A 24267-nucleotide genomic window follows, 5' to 3' on the forward strand; every position below is an offset into this window, starting at 1 on the left:
AACATTATGTTAGTTCTGTTACTTGTTTTAAAGAATGAAATTACCCAACATGGAAAATAGGAGAAATGTCAGCATGGCTTAGGGAGTAGCTTATTATTTCATTTGGACCAGTTAGTGTGTGTTTATGTTATTCCCTACAGTAGTTTTTAGATTTAATGATACATAAATTAATTTAAGTACTAACTTAATGTTTTTATAATAGGATCAGTAGTATGAGTCAGGAAGCAGCATTGAGCAAATAGATATCATCTCTGGCTTCATGAGTCTTACAGTCTGTTGCAGGACCATATGATCATAAATTATAATTATTCTTTCTAAGTACAATGCTGAGAGAATAAAAAGTAAAACCTGACTTAGATCAGATTTCAGTGAAAGAATCTTGGTAAATGGTGCTTAATTTGAGTTTCACAGCAAATGATAAAAGCAAGGATGAAGATAAGAATAGCATTTATACAGAAAGAAAAATAAACCAAATTTTAGGACAGGAGTGTCGCTCCCCCTCTTCGTGGAGGAACGACACAGGTCCCTGCGCTGTTCTTTCGTCTGCTCGGCCCTCCCCGGGTTTGCTGCTGGTTCTTTCTTCCCGGGTTGGCTACCGTCCCTTCCACCTCCGTGGAAGGGCGGTTCCCCCTGCCACTTTCCCCACTTCCGCAGGGGAGCAGCACACCGCCGGCCGGCTCTCTCGGGGGCTGCACAGGTGTTCCTTCAGATAGATGTTCCCCTTAGATGTTCCTGGTGCATGTTGTCTCTCTCCTCCTTTATAGTCCTCTTCCACCAATCCCAACTCTGCTACCCACACGCCGAGTACGCTGCTCTCCTCCAATCAGGAGCAGGTCCTGCAGTTTATTGGTTGAACTGGAGGCAGCAGTGTAGAAGCTGTTTCCTCCTCTCCCAGCGCCATATTGTGGGAGAGCAGATGCATAGAATAAGTCTTAATTCCAGTAACTTAGTCTAGTCCGAGTTGCTCCCAGTTGCTCCCCACAAGGAGAAAATTTAGGATATCAGAAAAAGCAAAAGAAACTAAGATGGCTCAAACAAAAGTCAGTTGGTGCAAGAACAAAATAGAGAGGAAAACCTGTTAGATCATGAAGGATCATGAAGACAATTGTGTGACACTGGACCTCAGTTCTAAGAATGTTTGAAGGTCACTGAAGGTTTCTTTTTTTTTCACATTTTTTAAAATTTAGTAAATATAAATTTCCAAAGTACAGTTTACGGATTACAATGGCTTTCCCCCCACCAATAATTTCCCTCCCACTTGCACCCCTCCCATCTCCCGCTCCCTCTCCCATTCCATTCACATCAAGATTCATTTTCAATTATCTTTATATACAGAAGATTGATTTAGTATATATTAAGTATAGGTTTCATCAGTTTGCACCCACACAGAACATAAAGTGTAAAATACTGTTTCAGTACTAGTTATAGCATTACTTTACATTGGACAACACATAAAGGACAGATCGCACATGAGAAGTAAGTACACAGTGACACCTGTTGTTGACTTAACAATTTGACACTCTTGTTTATGGCATCAGTAATCTCCCCAGGCTCTAGTCATGAGTTGCCAAGGCTATGGAAGCCTTTTGAGTTCACCGACTTCGATCTTATTCAGACAAGGTCATAGTCAAAGTGGAAGTTCTCTCCTCCCTTCAGAGAAATATACCTCCTTCTTTGATGTCCCGTTCTTTCCACTGGGATCTCACTCGCAGAGATCTTTCATTTAGGGTTTTTTTTTTTTTTTTTTTTTTCCCAGAGTGTCTTGGCTTTCCATGCCTGAAATACTCTCATGGACTCTTCAGCCAGATCCAAATGCCTTAAGGGCTGATTCTGAGGCCAGAGTGCTATTTAGGACATCTGCCATTCTGTGAGTCTGCTGTGTATCCTGCTTCCCATGTTGGATCGTTCTCTCCCTTTTTTATTCTATCAGTTAGTATTAGCAGACACTAGTCTTGTTTATGTGATCCCTTTGACTCTTAGACCTATCAGGTGATCAATTGTGAACTGAAATTGATCACTTGGACTAGTGAGATGGCATTGGTAAATGCCACCTTGATAGTTTCTATGTTTATGTATTTGTGTTTCAATAAATGTTTTAACAACTATTTATATAGATGGCAAAAGAGATGTCTGGAAAGGATAGATAAGGTGAATACCCAACAGGACATTAGAAATAACATATGGGAAGTAAGGAAAACAAATGGGTGAAGGATGAATGCACATATTTGACTTGCACAGTAGGAGGGAGAATAATGCAATTCACTGAAATTTCAAAAAAAAAAGAGAGAAAGAAAAAGAAAAGCACACAGAAAATGACCATATATGGCACCAAACAATGAGAACTTAGCCTTGGGCATGTAGAATTTGTCTAGCATTTGAGTCATGCAATTAGATATTAGACATTAGTACGTATTTGGGTATAGAGCTCTAAAACCAAGAGGTGATATCTAAGATGGAGGAATAAACTTAAGACTCAGTGATAATAGAAATGTGGCTATAAAAAAACATGGGACCAGCATTGTGGTTCGTGTCTTGCAGTGTTTCCTCTATGTTTTTCTCTGGTAATTTGATGGTATCAGCCATAGATTCAGATCCATGATTGATTGTGAATTGGTGGTTGTACAGTGTGTAAAGAAGGGGTCTTGTTTCATACTGATATTCTTAGAGATCTAAATTTCCAAAAAATATAATTTTTGAAGACATGATCCTTTCTGCAAGGGGTGATTTTAGATTGTTAGCCAAAGATTAGTTAGTGGAAAATGTGTGTATTAATTTCTGGGGTTTCAAATCTGCTCCATTGGTCCACATGTCTATATTTGTACCAGTACAAGGCTGTTTCGATTTTAAGTGCCCTGTAAAATGTCTTGAAATCTGGTTTTGTGATGTCCCCACCTTTAATTTTATTGATTGCTTTAGCTATTGGGGTTCTCTTGTGTTTCCCTAAGAATTTTAGGATTGTTTTTTCTAGATCTGAGAAGAATGTCCTTGATATTTCAATTGGAATTTCAGTGAATCTATAGATTGCTTTGGGTAATATGGACATTTTGATGATACTAATTCTTCCAGTCAATGAACATGAAATATTTTTTCCATTTTTTTGTGTGTCTGTGTGTCTTTTATTTCTTTCTTTAATGTTTTGTAATTTTCCATGTAGAGATCTTGCATATCCTTGTTTCTTTTTTTGTTCCAAGGTATATCATTTTTCTGTAGCTATTGTAAATGGGATTGATCTTATAAGTTCTTTCTCAGTCATGGCATTGCTTATGCATGGCATTGAGTTTTTGTGTTGATTTTATATCCTGCAAATTTGCCAGACTCATATGAGTTCCAATGTTCTCTTATTTGGTGTCCCTATATGTAGGATCATATCATCTGCAAACATGAATACTTTGACTTCCTTCTTTGAAGAATATCTGTTTTATTTCTTTTTCTTCCCTAATGACTCTGGATAAAACTTCCAGAACAACATTTAACAGTAATGGTAAAAGTAGGCATCTCTTGAACACTTACTATTTGCTACAGTTTTACATACATTAATCATTCTAACTTGGGAAAATTACAAAGAAAATATAATTTTTCTTAATTTTAAAATTGGGAAAACCTAGGCTTAAACTAAATATAGATTTTATTCAATATGTCCTGAGCAAACTACTCAGAATTTAAGCACTGATATTATCATTTCACAGAGCTTGAATTCTTAATCAAAAGGATCTAAAAATTTTGGTTTCATATTTTGATTTATTACTAGAACCCACCCCTGCCTTTGTGAAATTAAAATGGTATATTTGAAGTATGAGTCCTCACAAACACTGAGAATTAAAAAGAATTTTAAAATTCCCAATATAATTTATCCAACTAATGTTACATTTAGAGAAACATGGGAGTTAATAATACAGCTTCCAGATACCCCAGGTGGTTCAAGTTTAGATCCAAAGGGACCTAGGTTATAATAAATAGCCAAAATAACCTCAGGGTAAGCTCACTGGGATCCAGGATCATTACTAAGCAGGTGAGTCAGATGCAGTCTGCATATGGGCCCAAGAGCCAAACCTACGCTTGCACCCCACTTCCTTATCGGAAACTCTTCCTTGTAGAACTATGGCATTAAGTGGCATCAGAATGCATCCTAAAGTAATTTGATAGCTTCATATTTCTTCTTTTCAGAGCTTTCAAGGGATCTTTAAATGCCACTTTATTATTCCCCATTTCCTTCTGTCTTTTAAAACACACACACACACACACACACTCATGATATATTAACATGAAAGTTAGAGTGTGTATTCTCTCTTGCAGTACAGTGTTGCCCACAAATAGGATGATGGAGAAGAGATACAGGGACTGGTGAAATTTTCCATCTAAACTTCTCTTATAAGAAGAGCTGGTCTTCATAAAAAGTTATCTTTGGCCTTTAACAACAGTTAATATAAGGTAAAAATTTCCCTCTTAAATAAGGAATGGATACACAATATAATTGTTTAATACTTACATGAAATAGAAAGCTACTGGTAAAATATTTACTCTATATTGCTTCTCAGAAAAAGCATTTGGCACTAACCGGGGTCCCAAGGCAATCAGATTGAAACCACTTCTTCCCAACCTTTTTCTCGTGCCATATTGTGTCATTTTGATGTGTTTTGGGACATGTAGAGGTGGTATCTGTTGGCTGAAATGTCTATGTCTGTGTGTCTGGCACACGGTGGTGGTGCACAGAATGCTTTAACCCTGTATTGAGCTTTAGTTTAGAAATCAGTCTTAATGGAGTCCTGGGATGAAGGATGCTTGACTTGGAAAAGCCCAATAAACACTGAGAAGGGACAAGGTAGGATATGGATAATTGTAGGCAGTGAAGAAAATAGGAACATTTTGTATCAATAAATCAGTGGAGAGATGAGAGGAGGTTTCTTAATGATCATTTTCTTTTCTCTGTTATTGAATACTTTTTCTATGCAAAACATTGGTATAATATTTGATACCTACATGTTTAAAACATCATAGGTAAATCCCTAGCTCTTAAGAACTAAGATAAAGCCTTCAAAGCAGGGATTCAATTTGTTCTTCAATTATGTTTTGAGAATCTAGATTGGCAAAATAGACTCTAAGGAGCGAATAATAGAAGCCAATGAATGAAACTACTTAGTGTTAAAGAATTAACCAACTAACAAAAAGGACCAAAGTGATCATTACTGATTAATTTTGACATTAGTTAAAATAATTAGAAAAGATATTTTTCTCAAGTTACATGGTTAAGTGAGTATTAAAAACTTTCCACCATTTTAATGGGTGTAAAGTTGTTATTTTCATGTAATAAGCATTGGGATTTTAAGATATGTTGTATATACACCTAAGTGTATATATATTCCATGTGACTCTAAATTTACACCTGAAGGTAAATATATTATATCACAAAATGATTAAAATAGCCTCTATTTTCTCAATTTTGATTAATAATGATAAAACCTAAATTTGCCTTGTATTTAAAATGTATCTTCTAATATGATGGGAGCCATTTTATGATGTCTTGATAGAAATAATAATCTGAATAGCTTAAATTATTTGGAAACTAGAATACTTGCTTACTTTGAAGCAATAAATCCTAGTAAGATTTCAGATAGATGAAAAGTATGCTTTTCATTTGTACAATGGGAGAAGGGTAGATTTTTAAGTGGGAAGACAAAAAAGGAACCAAAACATTTGCATACTCTCAGACCAATCATTTTTAGGAAAGGAAGCCATGAAAATAGAACTGAAAGTTGAATTTGTTAAGACTATTCTTGTGGAATAGTCTTGGTTAGTTTTTTCATAATAAAATTTGAATTCCACTAGCTGGGGGAATCATGTACTGAAAGAATTCAACCAAAGGATAGGCCAACAATATCAAAAGAGAAACAAGTAACCTGGAAAGTAGGGCTGCATTCTGCTTGCCAGTGCAATCATTGGGATTATTTCTCAAAATACTTGTGTTCACACATGGCTGATTTTTAAGAAATATTTTATTTGTAGTACTTCAATATTATACTTAAATAGTAAATATCAACCATAGTTATTGTTACCATTGATCAATTTAACTTGTCAGATGGTTCCTTCTGATTTGATTACACATGTACCTTGGAATCACAACAAATTTTTAAGTTGTACAAAATGAGTAACATGAAAATTTCTAACATGCAAGTGGCCTTTATTAAATAAAAAGAAAAAAAAAAGAATTCTTAAAAAAACCTTCCTTACATCATTTTTGTGTATGGTGGTCTACTTTATTTTTACTTTTACATTGTATACTAACTTAAAATAACCCTTAATTAGGGTTGAAATCATAACTTCACAGCTGGAGTTCAAATAAAAGATTGTGCAACAAATGTCATGTATCTTCAAGTCCTACATGCAAGGCTGAGAATCCTTAATTCATAATAGGCTGGAATGAAACAGCTTTTGCTGTGAAGGAAAGCACTACACGCTTAATTTTTTTTTTTTTTAAATCCAAGAGTCAGCAATTTTACCTCGACTGAGTAAAATGAAAAATTTTACAAGATTCAATAAATGGTAGCTGTCTTATTTTCTTTGTGGTAAACATTAAGCCTGCTACTATAGGAAAATGGACCATTTCTAACCTGTTCCTACACCCCAGCGATTAAGGTGAAGGAGAAAGCCACTGCACTTTGGCCAACATGGTGATGGTTAGAAATACAGGCTCTGTAGTTAAAGCTACCTAATCATATCCTTCTGACATTGTCCACTCTCTGTGATCATAGCTATAAGCCTGGATTTTCTCAACTGTTAATCAAGGGTGATAAGAAACAACTTTTGTCATAGGCTATGCAGGAGACTATCTCAAATTAATGTATGTACCAGTATTTGTCTCATATGGACAGCACTCAATTACAACAAACTAAATAATAACAGTACTAATAAATTAAAATTAATATATAAAGAGTTTATACATCATAGTCTTCCAAACCTCCTTCTTTTTAATATTTTATGGTTCTACTTTGTAGACTATAAAGTCAGGAGCAAAAATAAAATTTAGGTTCGTTAATATTGTGCTTAATGAAACTAGTCTTTTTCAGGGCTTGTAGAAATATAAATAATTACAATTATTCTGAAAGATACATAAAAATAGCTCCAGGTTTTATACATTTTCATAAAACTGTTTACAACTGAGTATTTCCTTATATAAGTTGCTAGAAGTACAACCAGAGTAGAGACCTTAGATATTTTGAACTTTTGAAATATATTGACACATCTTTATGGTAAAAGATATGTATTCACATATAACTTATAATAATGATCAATTTGATAAACTACTTGATATCTGTAAGCTCTTTGGATCCCTGGACAAAAACCTAAAACTTCAGTGTAGTTTATAATGGAAAATATCCCAAATACTTTTACTTTTTATGTGAATAAAATTGTATGTTTTGCCACACTTCTCATAAATTTTCTTATAGTTTTGCAGCACAAACTACTTGTTCAATACAAAGGAGAAGTTTATATAGAAAAATAAGCAGATATTGGTATATATAAATTATTTTTACATGTAAAAACATTATATAAATTGTTTTGATATATTTTATGGGAGCATGCACAGAACTGCAAAAATGAGGGAATATTGGGCCAGAGCTGTGCTGTAGCAGGTTAAGCTGCCGCCTGTAACACCAGTATCCCATATGGTGCCTGTTCAAGGCCCGACTGCTCCACGTTACTCAGCTCTCTAGTACTGTGCCTGAGAACGCTGCGGAAGTAGTTGAGACCCTGTCACTCATGTGAGAGACCCAGAAAAAATTCCTGACTGGCTCTTGGCTTCAGTCTCTCCCGGAGCTGGCTATTATGGCCATTTGGGGAGTGAACCAGCAGATGGAAGACCTCTGTCTCTCCCTCTCTGTGTAATTCTGCCTTTCAAGTAAAATAACTAAATCTTAAAAAAAGGAACTATAACTATAGTCCTGCTTATGAATTACAAATTGTATTTTGTTGTATTTATATAATGCATAGAAATAGTTCCAGCAAAACAGTGAAATATTGATATTAGCTGCCTTAAGAAGTTTCATAATATTCCATTTTTAACCAGCACACTCCCTTATTTTCTAAAATTAGAAAGCAAAGCACCGCCCAAGAAGACTGTTCTGAAAATCAGCACCTCTTTGGGGGCAAGAATGGTGTATCGTTAGAGAGGTAAGCTGTATGTTCTGCCCACACGATGACATAATTCAAAACTGGAAGACATCAGTGATCACCTTCCCTAACTCTGTTAGGACCCTGGGAAGTATCATTTTTATTCCTCAACTGCAGCAAAATCCACATACTCTTCTGTAATAAATGGCTGACTTTAATATCACTTATGTCACTGAATTTATTCTCCAAGGAATAACAGATAGGCCAGAACTTCAGGTCCCATGCTTCCTGATGTTTTTAGTTATCTATCTGGTCACAGTTGTAGGCAACTTTGGATTGATTACATTAATCAGGATTGATGCTCGGCTCCACACACCTATGTACTATTTCCTCAGCCACTTGGCCTTTGTTGATCTCTGTTACTCTTCTGCTATTACACCGAAGATGATGGTGAACTTTGTGGTGGAACGTAACACAATTCCTTTCCTTGCTTGTGCAACACAGCTGGGCTGTTTCCTCACCTTCATGATCACTGAATGTTTCCTCTTAGCCTCCATGGCCTATGACCGTTATGCAGCCATCTGTAGTCCCTTGCATTATTCAACGCTGATGTCAAAAAGAGTCTGCATTCAGTTAGTGGCGGTTCCATATATTTACAGCTTTCTTGTTGCCCTATTCCATACCATCATCACCTTCCGTCTGACGTACTGTGGCCCCAATGTTATTAATCACTTCTATTGTGATGACCTCCCCCTCTTAGCTCTGGCTTGCTCAGACACACGCCTGAAGGAAATTCTGATTTTTGCCTTTGCTGGCTTTGATATGATCTGTTCCTCTTCCATTGTGCTCACCTCCTACATCTTTATCATCGCTGCCATCCTCAGGATCCGCTCTACCCAGGGGCGACGCAAGGCCATTTCCACTTGTGGGTCCCATATGGTGGCTGTTACAATATTTTATGGCACCCTGATCTTTATGTACCTACAGCCCAAATCCAACCACTCCCTGGACACAGACAAAATGGCCTCAGTGTTTTATACAGTGGTCATCCCCATGTTGAACCCTCTAATCTACAGTCTAAGGAACAAAGAGGTGAAAGATGCCTCAAAGAAAGCCTTGGATAAAGGTTGTGAAATGTTAAAGATATTAAAATTAAGAAAATAATAATGCCTATTTAAGTGCAACCAGGGAAACCGATAAAACTTTTTATTATCATTTTTTTAAACCAACTGTACATGTGCCTGTTATTTTACTAGATTGTGACATTTTCTACAAGGGTCAGGGAAGATTCTTGCAAATCAGTGTGATTAAAGAGTCCTGTTCAGGCTCATGCAGCCTTGAGATATGAATGAAGTCTTGTTGAAACACCAACTCAGACACACTGACTCACGTGATGTGCAGAGTGAAGGCCACAACATGTTTTTGCTAGGCCTCAGGACTCTGGAACGGGGCAATTTGTTATTTCTTTCATTTACTTGCCCTGCAACTTGAGAAACTTGACCTAAACTCTGTGTTAGTCTGTTAGGAATTCTGGGAATTAATAGAACTCAACTGGTTGGTTGAAAAATTATATATTTATAAAAATGTTTACAACAATGTTCAATAATAAGCGCTTTGTGTTAGCTACATAAATGTTTATTATATAAGGTTAAATATTAATTCAGTGTGCTCTCAAAGGATTATCCTGGTAAAAGGTATAAAGGATAGATTTTTATTATTTGTTACAAACTTACCAAGTAGTTCTTATTGTCATCAACAAACATCAGAGATGTGTAGGTTTTAATCTCTGGCTCCCAATTATTCATAATTTTCCTAAGGTCACATAATTACTAACATGAAAATTCTAACTGCAAATTCAAGTCCATCTGAATTTTATTTTATTAACCTTATGAGTATTAAGAATAGAAGGTATTATAATTGCATTTATTTTTATTTTTTATAATTGCATTTAAATGTGTCTATATCATATTTTAAAATATAATTGGAAAACATTGTTTGCAAGAATTGAGTTTTTAAATGAATTCCTTCAGTGTATTTGCATGCTTGTTCAGTTGGAAATAACCTTGTCATTATGTCATTTGTACCTGCTATTTATTCAATCATCTTTGTTGATCATAACAATGCAATTAAAATAAATATTTGACATACTTTAATTATTCTGACTTTTCATAAAAATTAATTGTACCAGTGATTTCATAATATTCTTTATTTTTCCATTTTGGAAGATTATGTAACTTGCAGTCGTTTTGTAGAATATGGTTTGATGTTTGCGTGACAAAGGGTTTCTTTTTTCCTCTGCATTTAATTTGTAAATGACTTAGATATACTCCATGAGGTACTGTTGGAGTCTATATTGAGTGAATTCTACAGTTATTGGATTAAATTGGGAAGCCTGTTGTTTCAATTTACCATGCTTCGTAAATGAGTGTACATTTGTGTAGATAGATACACACAACACAGACATGGGAAATAGATACAGCATCTCTCTGTGCAGGTCAAGAAATTCAGGCTTGGGGCCAGCACTGTGGCATAGCAGGTAAAGCCACTGCCAGCAGTGCAGGCATCCCATGTGGGCTCCAGGTCGAGTCCCGGCTGCACTACTTCCAATCCATCTCCCTGGGAAAGCAGGGGAAGATGGCCCAAGTGTTTGGGCCCCTGCATCCACTGGAAGAACTTGATGAAGCTCCTGGCTCCTGGCTTTGTATTGACCCAGCTCTGGCAGTTTCAGACATTTGGAGAGAGTGAACCAGTGGATGAAAGATTTCTCTCTATCTTTCTGTCTCCATGTCTGTAACTGTGCCTTTCAAATAAATAATTAAATCTTTTAAAATAAAGGAAATTCAGGCCTATTAAATCTTAATGACTCACTGGAAGGACACTCATCATTTGCCCTTTCATTCACATTTCAGCTTCAGGAAATCAATATGGCAGCAATGCTTAAAGTGTGGATGTCTTCATACCATTCCCTTCTATCGGTTATGGGTCGAGGTGAAGCAAACTGTTCTCTTAGCATGAGATAAGAGAGTCAAATGTGTGGATAAATAAGTCATCCCACTTGTTCTGGAACATAAATCCATGTTCAGTGCAGCCTCCAAACTGATCCAATGATTGTCCATCGTTGCTGTACTCATCTCTTGAAACCAGTTCCTCAGTCAAAACACCAAGTTCAGTGCTGCTCATTTTGTCTCCAGGTTTATTTAAATAAAAGCATCTGGCATTCTGGGCTACCTAGGATGTTTTGGTATCTGGATATACAACCAAGAGGGTGATAAAAAAAAGTGACATAAAGATATGTAGTCCAGATTAAAAATGAACATGCATGTTTGGGATTTTTAAAATTATTTATTTGAATACTATTGGTTGAGCTCTGTAATTAACACACATTTATTCTTAGGTGTTGAAATTTAACTGAAAAGTGATCCCTGTTAAATATAAGAGTGGGAATAAGAGAGGGAGGAGATGTATAATTTGGAACATGCTCAAACTGACTTGCCCCAAATGGTGGAGTTAGAAATGTGCCAGGGGATCACAATACAATCCCATCAAGGTGGCATGTACCAATGCCATCTCACTAGTCCAAGTGATCAATTTCAGTTCACAATTGATCACACTGATAAGTCAAAGAGTCAAAGAGGTCACACAAACAAGAATAGTGCCTGCTAATACTGACAGAATAAAAAAGGGAGAGAACAATCCAACACGGGAAGCAGGATACACAGCAGACTCATAGAATGGCAGATGTCCTAAATAGCACTCTGGCCTCAGAATCAGCCCTTAAGGCATTTGGATCTAGCTGAAGAGTCCATGAGAGTATTTCAGGCATGGATATCCAAGACACTCTGGCAAAAATAAAATAAAATAAAAAAAGACGACCTAAATGAAAGATCTCTGAGAGTGAGATCCCAGTAGAAAGAAAGGGCCATCGAAGGAGGAGGTATCTTTCTCTGAAGGGAGGAGAGAACTTCCACTTTGACTATGACCTTGCCTGAATAAAATCGAAGTCGGCAAACTCCAAAGGCTTCCATAGCCTTGGCAACTCATGACTAGAGCTTAGGGAGATTACTGACACCATAAACAAGAGTGTCAAATTGTTAAATCAACAACAGCAGTCACTGTGTACTTACTCCTCATGTGGGATCTCTGTCCTTAATGTGTTGTCCAATGTGAAGTAATGCTATAACTAGTACTGAAACAGTATTTTACACTTTATGTTCTGTGTGGGTGCAAACTGATGAAATCTTTACTTAATATATACTAAATAGATCATCTGTATATGAAGATAATTGAAAATGAATCTTGATGTGAATGGCATGGGAGAGGGAGCGGGAGATGGGAGGGGTGCGAGTGGGAGGGAAATTATTGGTGGGGGGGAAAGCCATTGTAATCCATAAACTGTACTTTGGAACATTATATTTACTAAATAAAAGTTTAAAAAATAAATAAAATTATTTATTTCAATGGCAGAATTGAGTGGGGGGAGAGAAGGGTGAGAGAGAGAATCTTCCATTCAGTGATTCACTCCCTACCTGGCTGCAATGGCCAGGACTGAGCAATCCTGAAGCCAGGAGCTAGGAACTTCTGATCTCTCATGTGGGTGGCAGGTTTACAGGAACTTGGCTGTCTTCCTCTGCTTTCCTAGGTGTATCAGCAGTGATCTGGATCGGAAGTGGAGCAGACAGGACTTCAACTGGTGTCCATTGGGGATCCTGGTGCTGCAGATAACAGCTTTACCTGCTGCCCCACAGCACTGGCCCCAGAACATGCCTTCCTGTTTTGAGAAACATTTGATCCCAAATTTGCATTTCATTACTCCTACTTTTGTGATACATAAAGCTCCAATTACTAACAAAATAAGAAAAATGCTCATTTTGCAAGCTTGTATTTGATCATTTAGATAGATGTGTAATTACCTCGGCACAGTGGTTGGCACCTGGTGGATACATGGTGTGTGTTAGCCACAGGAACCATGCCTAATACGTCTTCTTGCAAAGATTTCTTTTCTTTTCTTTGTATGTACACTGATTAGTGATCTACCTTGAATAAAATTCCAGATAATTGTTTTTACATATATTATTAGTTGGCCCAGGTCAACACTGGGAGCCAGAAATTCAATCCATGTCTCCACATGGGTGGCAGGGAACCATTTCCTTAAACCATCATCACTGTCTCTCAGGTGTACATTAGCAGGAAGCTGGCATTGGGAGCAGATCCAAGCCTTACTTCCTGGAAATCTGTTATGAGAAGTAGGCATCCCAAGTGACCTCCTAACTGCCTCTCTTTGCTTACCATTCTCTTGTATGTCCTCAATTCATCTCTGAAGGATTAGTTCAGAGGAGTCTGCATACATTCTTCAATGTTTTGATGCCATCAAGGTAATATTATCCTGCTTCCTATAAAAAAGAGCCACTAGTATTTATGTATACATGGATGTTACATCTTCCTCCCTCAGGCCTTCCTTTTGACACTTGATTTAGGTTTTAAGTAATTTAGTATAGGGAATGACCTGGTCATATTCTAGGTAAATATTCACACAGGTTAAGGACCATCAAAGATTATTGCTCCCAAAAGTCTTAATTTGAAACAAGAAAATTCAGATCAGTTGTCCTAAAAGCTTTCATTTTTAAAGTTGTCGAGATTATTTTCCTTATGTTCCAATCCATGAAGTCACATATTAACAAACAAGATTCAGTGATTTAAAATGTTGCAGTAAAATATGGCTAAGCTTCAGGGTCAGCTAAGAATCTGGCTTTGAGTACACAGGAGAGTCCCTCAGAAACATCTGAAGTTAAGAGTAATGACATATGGGATGATGAAGGCAGGGAGTCCTGAGTCCTACATGGGGTAATATCTCCATTAACTTTTTTTCTCAGAGTTGATGACCAACATAGGAGAAATGTTGGGTATACATTTTCTATGCCAGTCTCAGGTGCATTTAACCTTTATTTTTATTTTTTAACTTCTGAAGAATTTTAATTTAAATATTGTTTTCAGACAATGTTTTTGCAAATCACCATTCAGTTTATTTTTAAATTGTAACTTTATATAATGGCAGTTGGAAAAATGAGATAGTTATTTAAAAATTAAGCTTATGGTTGCAAAAGATTTAATGAACATCCTGGTTCTTCTAGTCATTAGCTAAATATATTATAGTGAATTTCACAAATCGATTTGTATTTTTTCATTAAGAACGCATCTCAGTTGGGGGTTGTGAAAATTAACTAAGGTAATTCAATTAAAAGATGTCACCAGGCTTTTGACACAAGAACAACATTCAATAAGTTATTTTTACTTTTAATTAGTTCATAAGATTGAAATCTAATCTCTGAAACATAAAACAAAAATGGCTTCATTTTTTATTTTTAAAGAAAATGTATGTTTTAATCAGTATGTAGAGAGGATCTAAAGACATAATTTTAAAGTCTTTTCAACAAAACGCTAAGGAAATTTAAAATAATTAAATCCTTAATGATTACAATAAAATAACCCCTTAACTTTTATGCTTTCATTCTGTTGACTTTAAAATGAAGAATATAATAGCTATCTATTTTCAAAAGGGCTATTATCTTGTTATGTAGATCATATAAAGGTAATTATGATAAAATCACAATGATAATTAAGTATAATACCCATCATTTGAGACACACTAACTAATATGCTAAGAACTGTGCAGGGCCTTTGTATTTATAACCTCATTGATATTCCCAATCAGTGAAGGAGAAAGGAATCATTGCTATTGCATTTTGAAAATGAGGATACTGAGGTAACAATATGTGAAATAATTTACCCAGAACAACTCACTAATTGGAAAAGCTAAAATTACCAGCCAAAGTGTTTGAAAAGTAATTTCTAACCACACACTCAGAGCAGGCAGTGAATTAAAATGTGAAATGGCACCATCTAAACTGATAAAGTATCAATGTCATTAAATGATGAAATCAAGGTCAATGTTAGTGTTACCCTTTCAAGCAGAACGCAAAGGACCTGGAGAGCCAGGGAAATTATGAAGAATATTAAAAACAAAATTCTAGTTTTGAATTTTGATTTCTTTTCCTGATTATGCAGCAAATTTGAAATAGTAGAAGTTGGTCTATTTTAGTATAAATCAAATTTCTCAGCATAATAGAGTTCAGATCTTTCTTCTACTTAACAATACTGTTTCTATAATTACTGACAAAAGTGATGTAGTTAAAAATGCTGATTCCCCACTCCCCTCTCTCTCTCCTATCTTCCTAATTCAACAATGAAAATTAATAATTATAAATTTATAAAATTTAAGGTGGTAATCACTGAGAATGGAATAGTGGATGAGGCACATCTTCAGTGACTTCAAACTCTAAAGACAGGAATTTGGTTCTATTCTATTACTTACCAGCATTTTGACTCTATAAGACACAATTCAGAGTCCTCTTTTCTTTGTTAAATGATTCTTAAGTTATTTGACAGCTAAATACAACTTTTCAGTAATTCTCTTTAGTGCATTTTTAACCTCCTGGTTTCTCAAGCTGTAAATCAATGGGTTCAACATGGGAATCACTACTACATAAAACACAGAAGCAAATTTATCTGTGTTCAGAGAATGGCTTGACTTGGGCTGCAGATACATAAAAATTATTGTACCATAAAATATTGTAATGGAGACCAGGTGGGAAGCACATGTAGAAAACGCTTTCTGTCTTCCTTCTGCAGAATGAATCCTCAGGATGGCGAAAAGGATGAAGACATAAGAAATTATCACAATCACCAGAGAGCAAAGAGCATTGAACCCAGCGATGATTAACAGCATCAACTCTTTGATGTGAGTGTCGGAACAGGCCAGAGCGACTAAGGGAACATCATCACAGTAGAAGTGGTTGACCACATTGGAGCCACAAAAGGACAAATTGAATGTCACCACGGTCTGTGCAAGACCCACAGTGAATCCATAAATGTATGTGCTAGCAATCATTTGAGTACAGAGTCTCCGAGGCATGAGAATGACATAAAGCAAAGGGTTGCAGATGGCAACATACCTGTCATATGCCATGATTGAGAGCAGATACATTTCACAAACAACAAATGTTATAAAACAGCATACCTGAATAGCACAAGCATAAAACATTATACTTTTAACTTCACGCAAAAAATTCACCAGAGTGTTTGGGGTGACAGAGGAGGTATAACAAAAATCAACAAAAGCCAGATGGCTGAGGAAAAAATACATGGGTGTGTGAAGCTGAGGACTGATTTGGATTAACACAATCAAACTGAGATTACCAATGACACTAGCTAAATAGATTATTAAGAATACACCAAAGAGAATGGTTTCAAGCTCTGGATTATCTGTGAGCCCCAAGAGGATAAACTCTGACACTACTGAGTGATTGCTTTTAGCCATGAAGTAAGTATAAAAGTTTTCAGAGTACATGTTCTGAGTACTTGTTCCTGTTTGCAATGACCAAGAAGATGTTAGGAGATGGTTCTGATCCACCACAATCCCCTGCTGAACACATTCAAGGAGCTATCTTCATGTTAGAGCAGCTTGCATAACCATGAATGTATGGTTTCTCAGATTCTTGATCTTGATATTAACCGCCACCCTTCTACTTGAGTTTTCCACTCCCATGGCTCCATCATGCAATTCTTTTATCTAGAAATTGATCACATACTAAATACACAAAATTAAATCATTATTTTAGGGTTACAAGCTTTTGTTCTTACCTATTCATTTCAGTTATGACCTATCACTTTGCATGTATTCACTCATATCAATAATCTTTTAAAGCTACTAATTATTCCTTATCTGTTTGGGATTATATCTGAAATGCCAAGAACGACATCGAGTCAAATGCAAATTATTCTGAAGTTATCACTTTCACAATGAACTAGGCACATAGCTTGACCTGCTTTCTCCTGAACCCTGGGTCTGTCTCCCAATATTTATCTACTTATTTCAAATCCTTTAAATTCCCTCATATTTCCTTCATTATATCCTGCCAATTACACTCTCTGTGGATGCTAACATTTCCAACATTAGAGAGAGACAGACTTAAAGCAATAAAATGAAAAATCTCTCTAGTAATTCTTAACCACTTGCACAAAATTACCTGTCCCCACATCTACTATATCCACCTTGGGAGGAGGTGAGTAGAGGACACCTTATTTCTATTATATAAACTTATACTTTGGTTTCTACACTCTTCTAGCTTTTATTGTAGCTCCTAAATCTTTTTCCTCTGCTAATTTATTCACTCCCATAAACCTAAAAAAAAGTATATACAAAAATCCTCACTGGTGACCTCCGAATTCTATTCCTCTACCTTTACTCATTTTTTCCTATTCCACTCTTCATTACTTTGGTACCAGATGCCTTGAAGAAGTCACTGAAGCTCACTTTATTATTCACATTTATATCTCCATCTGTTGGATTCTGACATTTTATCTCATCACTGCAATGCAATTACTCTCTGTAGATCCGTCAACATCTCCTTCTTCCCAAGCCAATGGTGATATCTCTGTAGCATTGGGTACCATAAATGTCTCAACTTTCATCATAAAACTACATTATTTTCTCATGTCCAAGTCCCCAGTCTCTGGATTTTCACATCTTCCTGTAGACTTTCATTTTCCTGTATTTGTTTCTTTTGCTTAGGCTTTACGTAACTCTGTTACCTGGGTGTTATTTTGTAAGCCTTCTGCAGGTTTATCTTTAACCAGCAATTGTTAAATCCAACAATTTAGTCATTTGCTAATGTATTTGCACCCTACTTACATTTTAAAATTATTGGTAAGCAAAGATCATTTTATTTCTTCCCCCAATACTTACCAGGAATCATCAATCTGTAACAACTCTAATTACACTAGTGGAATAATTGATTAAATGAAATGAGTTTAAACCCCTTCATAGCACCTAAATTACCTTTTCTTTTTCGTGTCTACATATTACTTATGACTAGTCCTCAATAGAATACAAAAAGGTACAATGGATCTTGAGGAAAACCCTGTGATCATCAATAATACTTGGCAATACTTGAGACATTATATTTTGTACCAACTGTTGGTCCCCATGGACTATTTTCCTTGAATTCAGTCACCTTAAATAATTTGTGAACCAAAAATATAATGATGTATCACAAGCCTGAGTGATTATATTATGGTTGATCTTTTGGGACTCAATTTGCTTAGAAATTGAGCTCAAGTGTAATAAAGAATTAACATGTAACAGCAAAATCATTTTAACATATATGGATTAACTCACAAAATGTTTAAACAGTTTTTATTTGCCTTTTATATTTCAGCATATTTTTTGCTGTGTTTACAAGTTTTAGTTAAGGTATTACAGTATGCATGGGAAATTAATTTGTTAGCCAACATTGAGAGGCTATCAAATCATGATTTAGACTACATTGAAGATCTAGCTTTTCATCTGAAACTCAATTATCTGCTCAGATGCATGCAAATAGTGATTAAATTGTATCTTAAAAATTTAAAGGTTAACTATAGATTTTCCTTTCCTACATGCAGTGCCTAAGGAAATTTAGGATATTTCTTTCATTGGAATACTACACCTTACAACATTGCTTCAGAAGAATACACTCATTTGAAGGCAATGAAATTTTGATATGACCATCACTTATAATAAGCTGGCTCACCAGAAAATATGAATGATAAATTGATAGCCAAACTAAGTTACCAGCTCAGAAAAATAATTCGCTAATCCTGGGCTATCATTTTCCATAACACATTGTGGGTTCTCAACCAATTATATTTTACCTGACGGTTAATAGCATAAATCACGAGCATACAAACTAAGAAGTGGAGTAGGGTTGACCCTTACCACTATTACAACAAGAGTTATAGTTTCTGAATTTGTGCTTTCTACTCCCATAATATTAGACATTGCTGAGTATTATACCAGGGTCACAATAAGGAGTTTAACAAATGGATCTGTGACTGCTTTATGCCAAAGAACAGCAAGTTAGAAGAAGTTGGTGTGTTGGCTGAGATAATCAACTCTGGTTAACATGGGAAATTAGAGATGCTAAGGAAATATAGGGCCAGCAGAATTATATTTGGAACATAGAAACTCACATACCATCTTTTGGAACTTCTGTTCCCAGTGACAACCAGAAAAGGGAAATTGCAAAACAAAACAAGAAAACACATGCACACACACACACACACACACACAACTATAAATTAACAAGGGCAGTGGTAATAGGTTTTTAAGTGCCATGTGTAGTAAAGTTGGAGTCCTTCCATCCAGAAACAATCAATCCAAGGAAAGTGCTGGTTGAATTTAAGGGGAATCTGGATAGAAGAGTGGTCTAAGACAATAAATCAAAAACGACTTCAGACTGATTCAATATAAGACCATCATTGGTGACCATGAAAGACATTGTTGACATCTGCCATCACCGCGGCTCACTAAGCTAATCCTCTGCCTTGGAAACTGGCACACCGGGTTCTAGTCCCGGTCAGGGCACCGGATTCTGTCCCGGTTGCCCCTCTTCCAGGCCCGCTCTCTGCTGTGGCCAGGGAGTGCAGTGGAGGATGGCCCAAGTCCTTGGGCCCTGCACCCCATGGGAGACCAGGATAAGCACCTGGCTCTTGCCATCGGATCAGCGTGGTGCACCGGCCGTGGCGGCCATTGGAGGGCGAACCAACGGCAAAGGAAGACCTTTCTCTCTGTCTCTCTCTCTCTCACTGTCCACTCTGCCTGTAAAAAAAGAAGGAAGGAAAGAAAGAAAGAAAGAAAGAAAGAAAGAAAGAAAGAAAGAAAGACAGACATTGTTGGAATCTAATCATTCAGTGAGTAACGCTTTGAGCAGAATATTTGACAACCTCTTTATGAAAAAAGAAGCATAAAAAGAAATATAAATATATACACAATCGTGGGAAGATATGAGTAACATGGCAGAGAATAAAATGTGTGAAATGTGGGTGACAGTAGTCTGATAGACTAATAGTAAGTAGATATTTGGATCAATGGGTTAAGTTACCTCTTGGGGCAGAGGCATGCTATGTTGGAGGGCCATTTTGAGTCCCATCTCCTCTGCTTCCCATCCAGCTACCCAGTAAAGAACCTAAGAATGGAGCAGATGGTAACACAAGTACTTTGGCTCCCTGCTATCTATGTGGGGGATACAGATAGATTATTTGTGTACCTGTGCCCTAGGTTTGGCCTTACTCAGCTTTGGGTGTTTTGAACATTGGGCAAGTGAACCAGTTGTTGGAGAATCCCCCCCATCTCTCTTTCTTCCTCTCTCTCTCTGAGTGTGTGTGTGTGTATGTGTGTGTGTGTGTATCCTGGTCTTTCTCCCATCCACACACTCTGTTATTCTGCCTTTTAAGTAAATAAATAAATTTTAAAAAACACAAAGTATACAGATATGTGTTTCTAGTAGTAATGAATACTCAGTAGAATATCATTGAAGAGTCTTACAAGAACGATTTGGCCTAGGGTTATTAGTCAGTTTCTACAAGAGTCTACTTCACATGGTCCAAAGATATGAGCTAACAATATGGATTTTATGTCACATTTGCTACTTAAATTTTGCTTGTAATACAGATTCTCAGGTTAATACTGAGTTTCACATAAGAAAAAGGACAGAGTTACCTTTAAAGATAATCAAATGCTGAAAATATTTCTTTCATGGGATAGAAAAATGGGTCTCTGAGTTGCTAAGTGCCTTGTAGAGATTTGTCCAGGAACAAAATTGGAAATTGGAAGTGCCAGGTGACATTGATGCTTTGGAATATATACCTACACTTGACTAGAATGGTCAAGGCAGAGTCCTATTAAAAGTCATGAAATTTTAAGAGATGTTTGAATTTAATATCCCTTAAATGGAAAAAAAAAAAAAAAACTACAAAGGCTACCCAGGGAGATGTTCTCTGCCTTGTCATTGGTGGTCATTTCCTTTCAAAGGACAGGAAGCAACATGTCTGAATGCAACTGTATGCTACATGCTGAGGCTCCCTTGCATCTATGCCTTGTAGTGATTTAGGGAACTATAAAACATTTTAAAATTATCTACTCTTGGGTGGCATATTGGGAGTCATTGGATTTTAAACTGAAATCTTTCTGTTTATTTCTTATTTGGAAGTGTGCTAAAGTAACTGTGAAATTGAACTCTAGGATCAAGTAAAGCAAGATTCAAACATTGGGTTAAGCATAGAGAGGTGTGTGTGTGTGTGTGTGTGTGTGTACATAAGCTATGTCCACAGTCCTAATTCTCTCCTTTATAAAATAGTCTGTCATACCTGTTATAGTACTATTGTGCAAATTACCAAGTAATGTTTTAAATCACCAGATTTCTGAGACATACTAAGCAGTCAGTAAATGTTCATTTCATTATTTGTGCAAGTTTGAGCAAGCACAGTTACTCTTGAAAATATAACTTTCAAAATAAAATACGTTTTGGGGCCAGCATTGTAGCATTGCAGGTTACGCTACTGACTGTGATGCCATTACCTTGTATGGATGTGAGTTTGAGTCTTGCTGGCTGTTCAGATTCTGATTTAGCTTCCTGCTAATGTGCCCTCAGAAAGCAGTGGACCTAAATGAAAGATCTCCGCGAGTGAGATCCCAGTGGAAAGAACAGGTCATCAAAGAAGGAGGTACCTTTCTCTGAAGGGAGGAGAGAACTTCCACTCTGACTACGACCTTGTCTAAATATGATCAGAGTTGCTGAACTCAAAAGGCTTCCATAGTCTTGGCAACTCATGACAAGAGCCTAGGGTGATTACTGATCCCATAAACAAGAGTGTCAATTTGTTAAGTCAACAACAGTAGTCACTGTGCACTTACTCCTCATGTAGGATCTCTGTCCTTAATGTGCTGTGCATTGTGATTTAATGCTGTAACTAGTACTGAAACAGTATTTTTCACTTTGTGTTTCTATGTGGATGCAAACTGTTGAAATCTTTACTTAATATATGCTAAACTGATGTTCTGTATATAAAGAGAATTGAAAATGAATCTTGATGTGAATGGAAGGGGAGAGGGAGCGGGAAAGGGGAGGGTTGCAGGTGGGAGGGAAGTTATGGGGGGGAGCCATTGTAATCCATAAGATGTACTTTGGAAATTTATATTCATTAAATAAAAGTTAAAAAAATAAATATGGAAACCCCCCCCCCAAAAAAAAAAAAAAAGAAAGCAGTGGAAGATGACCCAGCTGCTTGGGCACCTGCATCTTTGTGGGAGACATAGATACAGCTCCAGTCTCCTGGTTTCCTTCTGGCCCAGCCCTTCTATTACAGCCATTTACATAGTGAACCAGCGAATGGAAGACTTATGTCTCTGTCTCTCCCTGTTTTTTGTAGCTACGCCTTTCATATAAATAAGTAACTCTAAAAAGAAAGGTAAAGTCTATTAATCTCATTGATGAAATGTATAAGTGATCAGCTTATTTTAGTTAAAATTATATCCATTTCTCTTATTACCAGATATGCAGATGATCATATTTGGACATTATCTGATGTCATCAGATAGGAAAATACCTATTTAATATATTTGTTTATTAAGTTTTGGACTTTATTATAATTTTTTTAAAAATATGAAATTTCTTAAAATTATAAGAAAATCAATTTTTTCTTTATACTAGCAGTTTTTTTTTTTTTTTTGACAGGCAGAGTGGACAGTGAGAGAGAGAGACAGAGAGAAAGGTCTTCCTTTGCTGTTGGTTCACCCTCCAGTGGCCGCCGTGGCTGGCGCACCGTGCTGATCCCATGGCAGGAGCCAGGTGCTTCTCCTGGTCTCCCATGGGGTGCAGGGCCAAAGGACTTGGGCCATCCTCCACTATACTCCCGGGCCACAGCAGAGAGCTGGCCTGGAAGAGGGGCAACCGGGACAGAATCCGGCACCCCGACCAGGACTAGAACCCGGTGTGCCGGCACCGCTAGGCGGAGGATTAGCTGAGTGAGCTGCGGCGCCGGCCAATACTAGCAGTTTTTTATGCCTTAACAAGCACTTTATTTTAAGGTAGAAGCAACTAAGTAACACAGGGCAGAATAAGTATCATAATTTCCATTTGAATGAAGAGCTCATATGCTTTACACAATTTATATAAAGAGGCAGAATAGGTTAAAAAAGATGTTAAGTTAAAAGAGTACACAAAATTAAAAATAAATCTGTATCTTACCATGTTAACCTCAAGGAACTAATGTGGCAAAATCTTAAATGACCTTGAAAATTAAGTATCACTTTTCTGTGTATAGGTTACAAACTTGAAACATGTTAGAAGAGGTTTGTCCTACTCTGAGAAAACAGGAAGTGTCAAACATGCTTAATGAAAAAAGGTGAAATGCATTTTAAGAAAAATTTGTCACACTAACCCTTTGTCTTATCAGTTGTGATAATCTTCATTTATCAGTTGCTCCCTCCTGTTCACATAGCTTACAATTAGAAGGTTTATGATCAGAATTCAGATCTTAAGGCTCAAAGAAGGAAGAGAGATGATACACAAGTACCTTCAATGAACACTTATGCCTTTTCATGTGGTTTAATCATAAGACTATAAATTTAGTAACATTTGTTATAGTTTAACTGAAGAATAGACTGATAAGAGCACTGAGAAAGTGCAATGCTGTGTTTGGGTTCTAACCACATTGTCTGACTAGAAGTTGGAATCTGCTTTTCACTAGACTACGTGTCTGATGGGTTCATTGTGTTATATGCTATACCTTAATAAATAATGACCATTTTATAAATGTTTTGTACCACATAGTTGCATATATATTCCTTTTAAAAATATATTTCTTAAAGAGAATGAAAGAGAGAGAGACAGCGAGACAGAGTCAGAAAGAGATACAGAGAACTCCCATCCACAGATTTACTACCCAGATGTCTGCAACAGTTGGAGCTTTGGAGTAGGAACCAGAAATGCAGTCTTTAGGAGGAACACAGAATCTCAAGAGTGGATTCTGAACCCAAAAGCAGGTGCTGTGATGTGTGATGCAGTCATCCCATAGGTGTCCTAATGGCCAGGCCAACTCTGCATACAATCTCTGTTATTGATGAAATGCTCTATGGGGTTTCAATTAACTTGCATTTGTTAATTTGTTAATTTGCATTTGTTAATTTTTTAATTTGTTTGGAATTTGCTGCTCCACTCCCAGGGTTCCTATCCCTGAATTACATCTTTAAAAAGATAATCTGGAAAATAATACAATGTTGTCTCA

At 36.5% G+C, this 24267-nt stretch overlaps 2 protein-coding genes across 2 annotated transcripts; one reads left to right on the forward strand and one right to left on the reverse strand.

The window, feature by feature from the left end:
• Positions 1-8310: 8310 nt before the first annotated feature.
• Positions 8311-9270, forward strand: OR8U3 (olfactory receptor family 8 subfamily U member 3). Its single transcript, XM_008271100.3, has one exon. It carries the CDS (start codon positions 8311-8313, stop codon positions 9268-9270), a length of 960 nt encoding a protein of 319 aa, XP_008269322.1.
• A 6268-nt stretch (positions 9271-15538) lies between these two features.
• LOC100343279 (olfactory receptor 5AL1-like) lies at positions 15539-16495 on the reverse strand. Its single transcript, XM_002709136.4, has one exon. The coding sequence runs from the start codon at positions 16478-16480 to the stop codon at positions 15539-15541; it is 942 nt and encodes a 313-aa protein (XP_002709182.3). The 5' UTR covers positions 16481-16495.
• Between the last annotated feature and the right edge of the window lie 7772 nt (positions 16496-24267).

The sequence above is a fragment of the Oryctolagus cuniculus genome, chromosome 1 (genome assembly GCF_051225735.1).
Source record: "Oryctolagus cuniculus isolate XC-2025 breed Fujian yellow rabbit chromosome 1, ASM5122573v1, whole genome shotgun sequence".
In the NCBI taxonomy this organism is placed as follows: domain Eukaryota; kingdom Metazoa; phylum Chordata; class Mammalia; order Lagomorpha; family Leporidae; genus Oryctolagus; species Oryctolagus cuniculus.